We start from the raw sequence: 14,942 nt of genomic DNA, 5'->3' as shown, positions 1-14,942 counted from the left end.
AGAGAAAGGAGTTCAGTGGGGGCCAGGGGCTGGGGGAGAAGAAAGTGGAACGAGTCTCTTTTCAGAGTTATGCACCTTTTTCTAGAATTTAGAATTTCTCCTCTCTGGCCATTCCAAGGGGCCCATCTCTCAAGGCCCAGCCCTGCCTCCTCCATGGACTTTCCCTGGTCTTCCCCTCATGTCTCCATCATGCACTCAGGTACCAGCTGAGGTCTGTGCTGGGCCCTGAGCCCATGCTTGCTGAGCCTACATATGGCCTCCTAGCCTCCCCCTCGATGGAGGAGGAGGAGGACCTGGGAAGGAATTAAAGGAGACAATCCACGTAAGCATGTAGTAGTGTGCCCAGCATATCACAGACACTTAAATATTGCCCAGTTCTATTATCTTTGCTGGAGGGATATACCTGAAAAATCTGTCCACACGGTAAAAGTTCTGAGCTAGAGAGGAGACTCAGAATCATAGAACTTTAGAGCTGGAACATAAAGCATAAAGATCACCTCTTCAAGGGGCAGGTGAGGAAAGAGGAACTCAGGGAGAAGGGACCCTCCAGAATTCTGTTTCTATCTCCATTCTTCCCAGCACTGGGCATGGTGGTCAGTATCAGCTCACCAGGGGCTGCTGGCTAGTGACTGAGCCAGGGCTTGAACCCCAGCCTCCGGTGTCCAGGTCAGAGCCTCTTTTAATAGACAATGGTCTTCTGGTCCTTTACACCAGCAGTATCAAGAAACTGAAAATGCACTGGGTTTAAGATATGCTCTCTGATGCATCTGTGCAGTAGCCTCCTTATTGGAGGCTTTTGGCAAGGGGGCAGTGTGGGGGTGCTGGTGGAGCAGGCGTTGGTCTTTGAAGGTGATCCATTCTCAGAGGTGGCCATTGGCAGGAACAGGGTCCTTGTCATCACAAGAGGAAGAAGAAGACATAAAAGGGAACTTCATGAAACGTCCCTGTAGCTGACAGCATCCCCTGCAATTTGTAGGACACTCAGGCTAAGGAGAGCTTGAAGGGCAACATCATCTCCATGGAAGCCTCCAGGTTCAAGTGGGCAGTGACAGTCCACGTAGGCTGACACCATCCTGCATTTAACTTCCCAGACCGTCCACAAGTTCAGTCCCTGTTTAAGGGAGTTATCTACTGAGCACCAAGCCAATAGCTCATGAAGTCAAAGAATCCTATAAAGCAGAAACCCAAATTTCACAACTTAATGGCATACTCCCATCGGTACCCCGTGTACCTGTATGTCAGGGGTATTCAAAAAAATCATGGAAGCCGTATTGGGCAACACTAGGTAGATGCAGATGTGTTCCTCGCTGAACATGCCTCAGTTTGGGAACCTCTGCTCTTCTCTGCATATCAAGGTAACTTGTAGGACTTCAATAGGTCAAATGTCTGATTTTACCAAGCCTTATGCGTGGTCCCGTACAGAGACATCTCATGGTCACAGACGAGTGCAACAGGTGTGCTCACCCACACAAAGAAGGCTGTGATGCTCGATGCTGAAAACCAGCATCAAAGCCTGGTCCAATTCGTATCTTCTGCATCAAGATTTCACACGAAAACAGAGGAAACACATTACTTCCTCCTAACCTCACTCTTAGGTATTATCAGTGAACAGTTTTTAAGCCTTCAATTTTAGAGTCAAAAGTAATTGCACATCACAAGTCAATAATTTTATACCACCCATCAGTTCGCCATATGGGTTACAAAGCAATTAAACAACTCTGTGTGTTGCATACACGGAGTCAAAATGCGCTCTGGAAAGTTCCATTCGCACTCTGCACTTTTCGTTGATCACAAACACAACAGTCATCAGAAGCTCCCGACTTCCTTTTTTTTTTTTTTTTAACCGCGATGATCTACATGCAACTAAAAGTGGTGGTTAACTCCACAGTCTGGGTTTAAACTTCAGTCTAAAAGCACCCACAAATGACTTTAAGGCCAAGGATCGCCTCGGATAAGCGGCTCAAGCCCACCCTCACTGCTGGACCCTCAGGGCTGACATCAGCTGGTGACACCACAAAAGCACTAGGAAAATCTACCATATTCCTGAGTAAGACACGACTCAAAAATCCCTGTTGGAGGCCCTGGTCATAAGCCTGTGGCTTGGGAGGTCACCCAATGAGATTAAAGATGTCTCCTAGAGGCAAGTGCCAACAGGTGACAATTCGGTTCCTATTTCAGCATTTTGGAAACAGATCAACAACTTCCATCCACACATGGTATTTCAAAATCATAAATATCGTCTTTCTCCAGGGGGAAGTAATATGGCTGTCAGAGGAATAAAGACGACTCAGAGAGGATTTTAAAAATCCATGGCTAAAATGGGCACGTGCCAACATCATAAAAATTATACATTTATCAACTCATCATTTCCACGTACTTTAAATGAACAGGAAGTAAATATTAGGTCCTTGAATGTCAAGCAACTAGATGGACTGAGTCGCTCATTCACTCAACAACACTTAACTGACCGCCACACATCCCACAGAGAAATACTGTGCTTGGAGCTGGGGACACAAAAATGAGCAAAAACAAACAGAGCCTCTTAGGTATCATGGAGTTTATGATCTAGCACAGAAGGTGAAATCTTATCAATTAACCCATAATGAAAAGCTTAATGGCGAAAGATAATTTCCTCAAGGAAATAAACAGATGCACATGACTGAATCAGGGCCCTGGGGTAGAAATCAGAAAAGGCTTCTCTTATGAAGGGATGTTTGAGCTGGTGGGTCATTGGAAGGGGGGCGGTTAGGAAAGCACGTTAGCAAGTATCTGCACGTTCAGGGAGCTAATATGAAGGCACTACAGCTTCGGTACACACCCTGAGGGGGGAAGCATGAAAGCCCGGCTTGTACAAAATCCTCTTTATCCTAAAGGCAATGTGAAGCCATTAAGGGTGTTTTCGGTGTGCCTGTGCGTGCAGGGCGGGCGGGGGAGGGGGCGGCTTAAATAAGAGCAGCTAACATTTATGGAGCACTTAGAATGTACCAAGCATAAAATTCATTCAGTTCTCCCAATGACCACTCAGTAGGCCATCCCCTTTTACAGATTGGGAAACAGAGGTTCCGAGCCCTAGATCACAGAGCTGGTCAGCAGCAAAGTGAAGATTTGCACCCAGATAGCCTGGCCCCACAGCCCATGCAACGGAGGGTCACAGAAGGGAGCAATGACCAGGGATCTTTCAGGGAAGATCGCGCCGGTGCAGTGTGACCGAGTGAAGTCCGCCGCACAGGAAGCTCTGGGTAGAGCAGTGCAAAGAGCCCGCAACCTAGCAGGTCTCTGGGAGATACGGTGCTACGGGGCCCGCACCGAGTGAGTGTCATGAGACATTTTAGATCCAACTCTGCCACTGAATCAGCTGTGTGCCCCATGGCAAGCCTCCTAACCTTACTAGATTTAAAATTTCTCATCTGTAAAAATGAGGGAATTGAATAAGAGGATTCCTTTAAGTTTGACCTGGACTCCTGCATTTTCTCCTATCTGTAATCTCTCCCCGTTCATAGATGCCCTCCCTTCAATATGCAGCTAGGTTCAAGTTCCTTCCCTGCGGGACCACCTCCCCGTCCAGCCGGATCTCCTTGTGCTACATCCCCCCACTCCCCACTCCGGCCATCTCAGGCAAGGCGTCCGTGGACACCACCCTGGGTCATCCCTTCGCGACCCCTCCCTGACCCAACATGCCGTGTTCCGTCCCGACACTGCCTAAACCCGCCCTGAGAGTGCCTTCTCGGGACCCTACTTGCCGGATCTAGTGGCCGCAAGTGGTCCAGCTTCAGTCGCGGTCCAACTTGTGGTTGGTGAAGGACCCAAGTCCCTCCTCAGAGGCCCTCTTCCCTGACTGGGCAGCTCTGCTTCCCTTCCCTCCCACAGCTCTTTCCCGGCCGCTCCCACGGGCCCATCTCCCTGCCCATCTCCCCGCAGTGCTGCTGCTTCCCAGGACAGCATCTTTGCCACGTATCTTTTCTAACCCTTGTTCCCTGCACCGTCTCCTTCACACCTGTGGCTTCAGCCACCCCCTTCGAGCCTGTCCCTCTAGTCTCCCTCTAGTCATAACCAATGATCTGCTCCGTGCCTTCCTCCCGGTGTGAGTTCTGCTGGAATCTCCAATCTGACATGGCCTGCACCACGGCCCTCACCTCCCAACTGCCCAAACTGGTATTAGAGAGCCTGCCAACACCCTACTTCTTATCCCCATATCCCCAGGTTCTGTCCACGGTCAAGTTCCGGCAGTCCTGAATCACCAGGACACCGCTGCCCCAGCTCAGGCCTTCCTGAGCTCTCCCAGACCACTGTGCGTGCTTAGAACCTGAGGGCCCAGCTCCAGACACACCTTTGTCCCAATGTAGCCTATACGCCAGCCAGAGTCTTCTCCAAATACAAACTTATCCAGCCACTCCTTGTGTAAAGAAAGACTCGTGGGTCCTCCCGGTGTGGGGCAGAAAGCCACCATCACAAATAGTGAGTGAGAACATGGGGAGCGGCAAAAACAGGAGTGAGTGGGAGGCGGGGAGAGACGGCCCGGACATAGGAGGGATGGGGGACTGATGGCAGGGGCGCACGCGAGAAGGGTCATGTGCCCACACTGCAGCTGAGAAACTCCCCCAGGGAAAGAACCAGAGGCTCAAGGCAGGTTCCCATTTTAAAGACAGTGATTCATCCAGTCTGTGGTGTCTAAACACAATGCTGAGTAAATTGTAATTCACTTGCTTTCTAAAATGGATTTCTAAGACATCTGAGTCAAGGGTAGAAGTTACCACATGCATGATGATACTGTTTCGGGAGTCTAATTTACAGAAATCATCAGTAGTGGCTTTTTCTTTGAAAAATCTATTAACTTCTAAGGTCAAGAGAATGTATTAAAGCCACACACGGAACTTTGAAATCAGGTTCAACAGTAAGACGACTTTAAAATTGAAGGCCCTTTCTCTTGCTTCCATCAGACACTCCTCCCCGGACCCCACGCTAGAATGTGGGAAAGAACACAACCAAGGTGTAGTCTGGAGAACTTGTGTTTTATCTTAGAAGCTAGGTTTTAATTCTAGGTCTCGGCTATTGAGACTGTGTTTGGAAATGGCAGGATATCTGGGGTGGAGAGGGAGAGGACTTGGTTGAGACCTCAACTCGAAGAAAAGCAGTAAAAAGAACAGTCAGGAAATACTGATGACTGTACCGTCCTACCCCCCACCCAGCCACTGGGACATGGCGCCCGGGTTAGACAGGGACCTCCTGGTCTCAGCAGGGTCCCAACCATAAACCAACCTCAAGTCTCAAGGAAACATAGTCATGCCCAGCTCCTGCCGGACTAACTATTCCTGCAGAAGAATGAGCATTCGAGAACGTTCTTTTCTTTCACTAACTCCAGTTATGCTTCCAAGGCACTGGGAAGTCTGTCTATGAGCTGAGTGACCAGGAACACAATAACTCCAGCTCGTCTGGGGGCAGGCCCTGCATCCACAGGGCTTTTCTGAGAATCTGTCCCCTCCAACCATGAAGACACACAGACGATACCTCCAGACTAACCAAGCCCTTGCCTGATACCACTGGTCACTTACTTCCAAGTGTCCAGCGATAATGGCTTTGGTACTCTCTGCTAGTCAGGGCTAGAGCTAAATTTTTAAAAGCCTGAGGCAAATCTATTTGAAGAGGGATTAAGACAAGTATGAAAACGCTTTGTGAAGACCATGCAATAGTTGAAGAGAAATGTCCATTACAGCTGTATACATAGCTGTTACCTTGGAAATCATGCCTGTTCACTTCTGTAGGAACATAAGACACCTTTCCTGTAAAACAAAGACGTGCTCAAAAAACCATTTGATTGGAATCTCTTGGCCAGAATCTTATCCATGAAACCTGGCTGCAGACCTACTAAAAAATATACTTTCTTTTTGGGGTGGTTTTCATACAAGCACTGCTGCCCTTTGGGGAAAAAAGCTCCAATTTTTAGTTACAAAATATTTTGTTTAAAGGGGTTTTAAATGGGCTTTGGAGGGAAAGTCTCAGCACTTCTTTTTTTGTTGTTAAAGACAAAATTGGACCTTCCCATACTGGGAAGGGGATGATACAGTTTTATCGACTAAAGAGTTCTCTCTTCCCTAGTGACTTCTAAATACAGTCGGAAGCTTTTTAACTACCAGCGCCAACTCATCTTAGGAAGCACTTCGAATGCCCTTGAAAATGTTATATTGTGTGTCAATTATATCTTCAAGCGGTTCTATGAAAAATAGGTTTAAAAATACTTTTTAAATTGAAGGAGGATGAACAGTGGCATGTTAGTTTCAGGTGTGCACAATGAGGATTCAACAATTCTACGCATTACTCAGCGTTCCACATGCTAAGTGTCTCCCCGATCCTTTACTTCTTCCCTCCCCTTGCCCACCCGCTGAAGAGAGGGGATATCTGCAAGGGATGGGGAACTCAACATCAAAAATAATCAATTTAAAAAATCTAAAGATTCAGAGAGCCCAAACAGACAAGTTCCCAAGGATGACACACAGATGGTAAACGGATACATGAAAAGATGCGCAGTATCACCTCTCATCAGGGAACTGCAAATCAAAACCACAATGAGGTATCACCTTCCACCTGTAAGAATGGCTAAAATCAAAAACCCAAGAAATAAAAGGCATGGCGAGGAGGACGACCCGACAAAAGGGAGCCCTCACGGGCTGTTGGCGGGAACACAAACTGGTGCAGCCACTGTGGAAAACAGTACGGAGGTTCCTCTACAAATTAGAGTTACCACAAGATGTAGTCATTCCGCTGCTGAGTATCTATCCACAGAAAATGAAAACACAAATTCGGGGAAAAAATACTTTTTAAAAAAGCAGATGTATTTGCTCAAAATGGAATGTGTCTGTAACCTGTAAGAAACCTAGGGGTGTGGAAACAGTCACATGCACAGCGTCGTTCCCTGAGGAGCTGAGGTCGAGCCGAGGTGGTACAAAGGAGACCCAGAGCACACGCCCCCAGGCCTTGTCTGAGGTACACCATCGCCAACTCTTGGACCTCAGGGATTGCCACGGTTCAGAGTAGGTGGCCTTGGCCCAATATGGTCTCGTTGACCTCTATACCATATCGCCCTTGAGCTCCCGTCTGCTAGGATGAGTGAGGAGCCGACCTCGGGACAGCTGGCCTGGGAAACAGCACCTGGGACGGCCCTGGCTGCCCAAGGCTTATGGACAAACCCATCGGTGTGGCTCTGGCACAGGAAATCTTAAATATGTGCTCCTTTGGGGATTTTTTTTTTAAACAAAATACTGTTTTTTTATAATAATAAACACCGGGAGGGAGAAACCTCCACTTGTAGTACCTAAAACAAATCAGTCTGTTAAGGACTTAAAGTCGTGTTTTTAAGAGGCATTTCCCAAGTCTCTATATATAGCTCTCCAGTAGCTGAGAAAGCAATTAGCCACATTATAACCTCTTAGGCGGTATAACTGGCTTTACTAATTACATTCTCATTAACACCGTTTTATTTCACTGCTCTTGGTGGGAGGGCTTTAAACATCCCTCTGGCTGGTAGGCTACACGGGAGTCTTCCGTCCCATCCTGCTTAATTATTCACAATGATTTCTTAATTTCTTATCAGGGGTGCCACACAAAAGAAAAAAGCTAGTAGGTGTCCCATAAAATAAAAATGCTCTAAGTAAAATTATGGATTTACATATGGGATTTGAGATTTATCTACGCTCAGAGAGATGTAAAGTGACACAAGAAATGGGGCACTAACTCCACGCCACAGGGCCTTACATCTCTCTAGGTCTTTATTTTACACGCTCTAACACAGAGCTGGAAACATAAACCTCATAAGAATTCTATAAAAACAAAGTTTTAGAGATGACAGGGGCTCAGGGAACAAAACATCAAAAACGCCACCATGACAGGTGCGGCCAGACATGTCCACCTGTCCAGAGAATTTAAAGCACAGGGAGAACCACTCTTTGATGCGTAGCTGCAGTCTGGGTCGGGCCCATGTGCAGGTCTATAGGGACCTAGTTTCGATCTTTGCTTTCTGCTTTCTGGGATGTCTGCAGTGGGCGCAGGGCGGAGAGTTCTTAGCCCTCCCCTCGCTAGGGTCTGATAGACCTGGAAGCCCCTCCCGGCTAACCTTGGTGCTGGGAGGGGGCTGAGGGTTGGCATCAAGGTCACTGGTTCTTTAGAAAGATTAGTTGGTAAAGGGGAAAGCTAGAGTGTGGCAGGTGGGTAGGGAAGGATCGTTATCTTTAAAGCGTAGATCCCAGACCCACCTTATACTCCTTATTTGGGAATATCTACAGACTTTTGATGTGCATACTCTTTGAACCATCCACCTCACTTCTAAAAATTTACCTGACTGGTGTAATTGCACAAAGATGTATGCAAAGGGCATTCGTTGCGGCATTATTTCAATGAGCAAAATAGCAAATGTTTAAAAAAGAGAAGAGATACATGGTCATGTGGGAAGACAGCGAAGATGTAAGTGGAAAGTCAGACAGAACCGTGTATAATGCGATTCATTTCAGCTGCACCAGTGTGCTCACATATGCAGAATGGTACCCGGTGAAAAGGTGGGCCAAGGGATAGCAGAGGATGCTTTCAAGCTATGGAATTGTTGAGTCTATATTGCATTTCTAATAAAAATCCAGTCTCCTAAAATGACAGCCCCTCTATAGAAAAGGACTAACACAGCAAGCTTGAGATGATTACCCCTGGAAGGGCCTGCTTGTCAGGCTGATCCCTGGCTGGGGTCTGGGAACTTGTATTTGTTGGTAGGGGGCGGGGGGGATTCACCACACTCTGATAAGAATGGGTCCCTGGGGGGCGCCTGGGTGGCTCAGTGCGTTAAAGCCTCTGCCTTCAGCTCAGGTCATGATCCCAGGGTCTTGGGATCGAGCCCCGCATCGGGATCTCTCCTCTGCGGGGAGCCTGCTTCCTCCTCTCTCTCTGCCTGCCTCTCTGCCTACTTGTGATTTCTATCTGTCAAATAAATAAAATATTTTTTAAAAAAGAGAGAATGGGTCACTGGGTCTAAATGGTTTATGGAAACAATTTGGTTTATGTTGAACATGTGCCTTCCTTCTGGGAGTCTGGAATTTCGGGACACGCTAGGTAAAGGGAACCTGTGTAACACTGACTCCCAGTAAAAGCTCTGAGCCTCAGCTCAGACAAGCTGCCCTGGCTGATATGTCACATGACCACACACCACAGAGGAACGATGCCCGTGGGCACTGCGCCACTGGGCAAGGCCTCCTGCGATCATGGGCCTGGTTTCCCCTGGACTTTACTCCACACACTGCTCCCTTTGCTCACTGCTCCATATCCTTTTAGTCTAAGTCATCACAGCCTCAAGTATAACTATCTGCTGAGTTCCGGGAATCGTCTTCGTAAATAATTGAATTTGGGGGTGGCCACGGGAACTCCCAACTAATTTTTTTTTTATACCACCTTCCTGACCTTCATGGCATTACCAAAATTTGTAATTAAACTACATTTTTCACTGGACTGTAAGAACCATGAGGTTAACTATATGTATTCGTTACCACTATGTAACACATAAATACCCACTAAAGGGGGGAAAATGTCAGTTACTAATAAAAGATGATCTGCTGGAGAGAGGACTCCTTTACTTTTCAAGATCGCTGAGAGACACTCAAAACAAAAATCAGTACACTGGCAGAACCCAACTCTGTCCTTAAATGGAAAGTACCAGACTCTCTCCCTGCCACCCACCCCTCACTTGTGCTCCTACCTGAAAAGGGAAACTGAGAACAAGACGTGAAGTTTCTCAGCCTCTGAGGCCACTGTGTCACTAACAGAGGAGGCCACAGGGCTCTAAGCCTCTAAGAAACAATGGCGCAGTGTGCTCCAGGAGCTCATGCCATCTACTTCCTCTCTCCCTATGGCTTGTGCCTCCTCGGTCTTCACCTCCCCTTGCAAAGAATGGAAAAGTCCTATAACCCACCATGGACGACAGTGCCACAACTTGGCAACCTAAGAGGTTAATCTTGCGTTGAATTTCAAAGTGATTTTCACATTCATCCAGATTTCCCTCCGGGACAACTCATTCCCAGACACGGCAGCTCTCCAGAGGACCCTGGGTGGAGGGGTCTGCCCTGAGCCGGTCATGTGTCTATACTGACTCAAAGCCTCCCTCAACCCCTTGCCTGGGGCTATGGAATGCAGCGGGCTACATTCACCCTTCTGTCCTTGGGTCTGTTTTGCTGGGTGTATTGGGTGTATTTTCTCCATTCCGGCATCTTGCCCTGTTACATTCATCTGAAGCTTATCACCGAGAGCCATTAATCTGCAATTTCTAGCATTATCAGGCCCCTGGAGCCAGTTCAGGGGCAGGAGGTCCAGAGAAAGCCTCCCAAGCCCTGGAGAATCCCTTTCCGGGTTTTCTCCGAAGGGCTGCAGCTGGCCCCTGGGAATCGTGGTGCCCAGACTACCCGCCCCCCAGCCGCCGGGCCCTCTCCCCACACCTCCCCACTTTTCAGCGACCGTGTGCTTATGGGCCACTCACAGCCCATGAGGATGTGAGCACCTGCAGGGCGGAACTGGTCTCATCCACGTTTGCACGATGCTGGCTAGGTGTGGGGCAGCGCCTCACAACACAGGCACTTACTCTGTGTATAGGTCAACCAGCGCCTTGTGTCCTCTGCCGGTAGAATGGACACAGTACTTGCCATCTTTCTGTTACGCTCATGAGAAGGAAATAAATTCTGGAGAAAAATCTATTTTGGAATGTTAGCTATTAAGCGTCCCTCACATCCTACCCTCTGTTCCATTGAACCTTTTGCTTATGGGAGGCTCTGTAGGCACTGCACAGAAATGAAATGCATATGGATACCAGGATTTGAGGCGTCTAAGTTATCCTACCACCTGCAGGGAAGAGAGGACGACAAATGACACAATGGCCGCAGTAACGTTTTCCTTGCTACGCTTGCTGCTGTCTCCCCTCCTGACGGTCACCTCTCTCCGTGTCCCCCGCCCCTCACCATGTCCTGCTTTCCCAGTCACCCCTGTCCTTCACCATCTCTCACCTGCTCTCTTCCTTCCACTGGGCCATCCTTAACTGTTTTCAGATGGAAATAGCCCACAAGCCCCTTCGCAGTTGCCCTGCCTGGCATCTCTGCCTTGCCCCGTGCTCCAGACTGGGGCCACCACTACCCACGCCCAGTCCTGCTGGGTCCTGCTGGGGGCGTCCCTGCTCTAGCCCCCCCTCTGGTCCCCTTTACCTTGCTGGCCTTCAGAATGTTGATCTGCTCTTCATACACCGTGTCTCTGTTTTTCTCCAGAAAACCATCCGAGAGGTACTCCACCTGGGGCCCCAGAGGGAAACAGAAACGGGGTCAAGTCCTTCAGCCTGACCGAGCGCCTCCCACAGCTACTCGACAACCGGAGACCTTTCATCTCGCCCGTCCGTGTTTTCTGACGAGCACCGAGTAGCTGGTAAACCCACAGTTGTTCCCATTTAAAACGCAAACCCCAGAGGTGATCAGGATTTATACAGAGGAAGTTGAGTATTCATTTTGTGGAAAAACGTTGTTTTAAAAAAGGAATTCCCATAAGAGGACCTAAGGCCTACTTTGGGTGCTGAAAGGGCCATCAAATTAGAATCTGCATTTTGTCTTTGAAGATTTTAATTTGAAAGAGTGCGCACATGCAAGTGTGTGTGCAGAGGGAGAGAAAGAGAGAAAATCTCAGAGTCCTCGCTGAGCACAGAGCCCGATGCGGGGCTCGATCTCACAGCCCTAAGATCATGACCTGAGCCGAAACCAGGAGTCTTAACCAGGATGCTTAACTGGCTGAGCCGCCCAGGTGCCCCTGGAGTCTGCATTTTAAGGTGACCCCAGTGACTTATGTGCAGATTACTATTTGGAAAGCACAGGCTGGGGCAAACAGAAGAGAAATCCACTTAGGAAAATTCTGTGTACACCAGGTGTGGGAAAGGAGCCACCCAAAGAAGAGCGCCATTCTGTTCTCATGCCTTCCTTCTCCCTCCAGGGTAGACTCATGACTATTTTATGGGCTCCCGCCCTCCCAGGAGAGAGACGTTCAATAAATGTTTGTCAGCCACATGGCTGGGGAGCTGCAGCCCGCCCCGCTCCAGCACCTGGGGCTCTGCCAATGTAGTGACAGGTTGATGTATTACAGAGGGGGGTGGGGAGGGAAAGAGAGGGTAGACAAAGACCCTAAGAGACTTTCAGGCCACTTGAATTCAAGAGCGCCCACATTCTCTTAGCCTTGAGTCCCTGTAGGGTGGGGCTCACAGCACACCCAAGCCCACGAAGAGACTCACCTTGTCAGCAAAGTGGACGACAATGAAGGCCGTGTTGGACATGCGGGGTTTCTGGAAGTGCTGGCTGCCAGAGTGCCGGTCATAGAGCTTCTGGGCCCAATTCTGGTCAGTTCCTTTGGGGACCTGCAGAAACACGTAAGAGGACAGAGTGCTCTGTGAAGAGGGAAAAGCAGAGAGCCATGGCAGAGGGAGATGGAGTCCACCAGTAAGTCAATCTTACAGGAGCCGGACCCCAGCTGGACAAGGAAAACAAGTTCTGGCCACGCACGCTTTGGATCCCACGTGGCCTGCTCTCAACACACCAGGAGGGTTGGCTCCAGTGGTGTCCCCAGGAGTGTGCTTAGCCTCAAAGAATCTTCTGGTCGACAGATGCTGATAGGGGTAGGGGAGCATCAGTTTGGAGCCTGAGGTCACAGGAGCAGCGTCAGAACAGTTCTGAAGATGTGGCTTCCCCTAGCTGGGCCAGTGGCCTCAGTGTCATGACTGTGCCATGCCCACCCCTAGCGCCGCGCTCCTGCTCACTCGGCCCAGTGCCTGTAGCAGGAAAGCCCACCCTCTCCTGCTCACCGAAACACCACTGTCTGGGCTCAGCTCAAGCCTGCCCTCCTCTCTGAAGCCTTCCCTGGCTACTCCTGATCTCACCTGGGAATGCCTCACGATTATGCTCTTACACATACACTAATGCAGTCCATCACTGGGTTTTGTGCATCGCTTTGTCGCTACAAACTGTAAGCTTGTGGGGCTCAAGGAGGATGCCTTACTGTTTTTTACCTGCCCCTCAAAGCACTTGGAATTTGGTTCTGGGCACACACCAGGTATTAAGGACCTAGTAAGTGAGCTATGCAACACTTTCTCCACCATCCTTAAGTTTATATATGTATATATATATTTTTTAATTTTTTATTTATTTTCAGCGTAACAGTATTCATTGTTTTTTCATCACACCCAGTGCTCCATGCAATCTGTGCCCTCCCTAATACCCACCACCTGGTTCCCCCACCCTCCCACCCCGCCCCTTCAAAACCCTCAGGTTGTTTTTCAGAGTCCATAGTCTCTCATGGTTCACCTCCCCTTCCAATTTCCCTCAACTCCCTTCTCCTCTCCATCTACCCTTGTCCTCTATATTATTCGTTATATATTTTTTTAAAGATTTTATTTATTTGTTAGAGAGAAAGCACAAGCAGGAGAAGCAGCAGGCAGAGGGGGAAGCAGGATCCCCGCCGACCAAGGACCCCGATGTGGGACTCGATCCCAGAATCCTGGGATCATGATCTGAGCCAAAGGGAGATGCCTAACCAACGGAGACACCCAGGTGTCCCAAGTTTAAATTTAGAAGTTTCATGACATTAAGCATTCTGAAGGGCAGCCCCTTGCAGTATCTTCCAAGCTGGCTTCAGAAGTGAAACAGCATCGGGGTGCCCGGGGGCTCACAGTCGTTAAGCATCTGCCTTCAGCTCAGGTCATGATCCCAGGGTCCTGGGATTAAGCCCCACATCAGGCTCCCTGCTCGTCAGGGAGCCTGTTTTTCCCTCTCCCACTCTCCCTGCTTGTGTTCTCTCTCTATGAAATAAATAAATAAATAAAATCTTAAAAAAAAAAAAGGTGAAACATCTTGTTTTGTTGAAAATATAACACAGAGTCACGGTAGTCACCATTCGACTGTCCAGGAGATTGGTTCCTTCTCAAGGGGGGAGGTGCATCTGCCACTGTCATCCCTGAAGACCACTGCACACACCCACTCCTCGCTTACAGCTCACAGCGGGGCCTGGCCTCCGTTACTTTATATGGTACATGTGGACGAAGCAGGCTTGACCCTTACACCAGCCATTTAAAAAGGGTTTTGTTTAGTAAACTAACAAAATATGTGGCATAAGAAAAATGCCTACATGCTTAAGCACAAATTTCTCAGATAGTAAGTAAGCAACCAGATTTTTCTCCATATTCAATTTAGTGTGGCCATTATTGAATACCCAGTGCCAAGTGCTGTAGGTAATTCAAGAAAAGGAAACTTTCTTTTGATAGAAGCTATTAATTGTGTTGAGCAGACAAAATACATTGGATTCGGCACTTTTAATACAGTATTTTATATTGGTCCTCAAGCATCCTGGGTTTAGAAACACCAGGTACAGGGGAAGGAACAGGTCAGCAGAGCAGGGCTATAGGAGGCGAGGCCAAAGGACAGGAACCCAGTGGACCCACCAGTGACAGGACCAGGACAGACAGAACAGGAAGGGTAGGATGTGAAGACAAGACTCACTTAGGTCAACACATGTGCCAGCATCAAAATCATCTTGTCTTGACGACGAGAAACCGGACTCCGTTAGTACACTGACTCTGTAATCCTACATCTTCCCTAATCCAGCTTGGCATGCATCAGTGACCAAAGCAGGAAAACAACATGCACATACATTTCTTAACCACTGCCCTCAATGAAAAGTAAGGGCCAACAGAATTAACAATTAAGATTCTCAGATAATACTAAGAGTGAATGTCCATGGCACTTACCATTGGTCAGTTTTCTATACATTTTAGATGCATAGACTCATTTAATCCTCACAAGGTTCCTATCAGCTAGGCATTATGTTTATACAATTTTACAGATGAAGAAACGGACACAGAGAGGTTAGGTAACTTGCCCAAGGTCACACAGCTGGGAAGCAGCAGT

The 14,942-nt window shown here is 48.4% G+C and overlaps 1 protein-coding gene across 1 annotated transcript in view; it reads right to left on the bottom strand.

Moving 5' to 3' along the window:
* The window catches only part of MYO5B (myosin VB), a gene marked incomplete at its 5' end in the record, with an annotated part of 248,587 nt that overhangs the window by 92,535 nt on the left and 141,110 nt on the right, over positions 1-14,942 (bottom strand). Inside the window, 2 exons of the mRNA XM_080821604.1 lie at positions 11,214-11,297; positions 12,278-12,400. Coding sequence (XP_080677730.1) covers positions 11,214-11,297; positions 12,278-12,400 — 207 coding nt within the window. The remainder of the gene's footprint in view (positions 1-11,213; positions 11,298-12,277; positions 12,401-14,942) is intronic.

The sequence above is a fragment of the Martes martes genome (genome assembly GCF_963455335.1).
Source record: "Martes martes genome assembly, chromosome: 13".
Taxonomy (NCBI): Eukaryota; Metazoa; Chordata; class Mammalia; order Carnivora; family Mustelidae; genus Martes; species Martes martes.
Note: the sequence above shows the minus strand (reverse complement) of the source record. Positions and strands in the feature narration are given on the sequence as shown.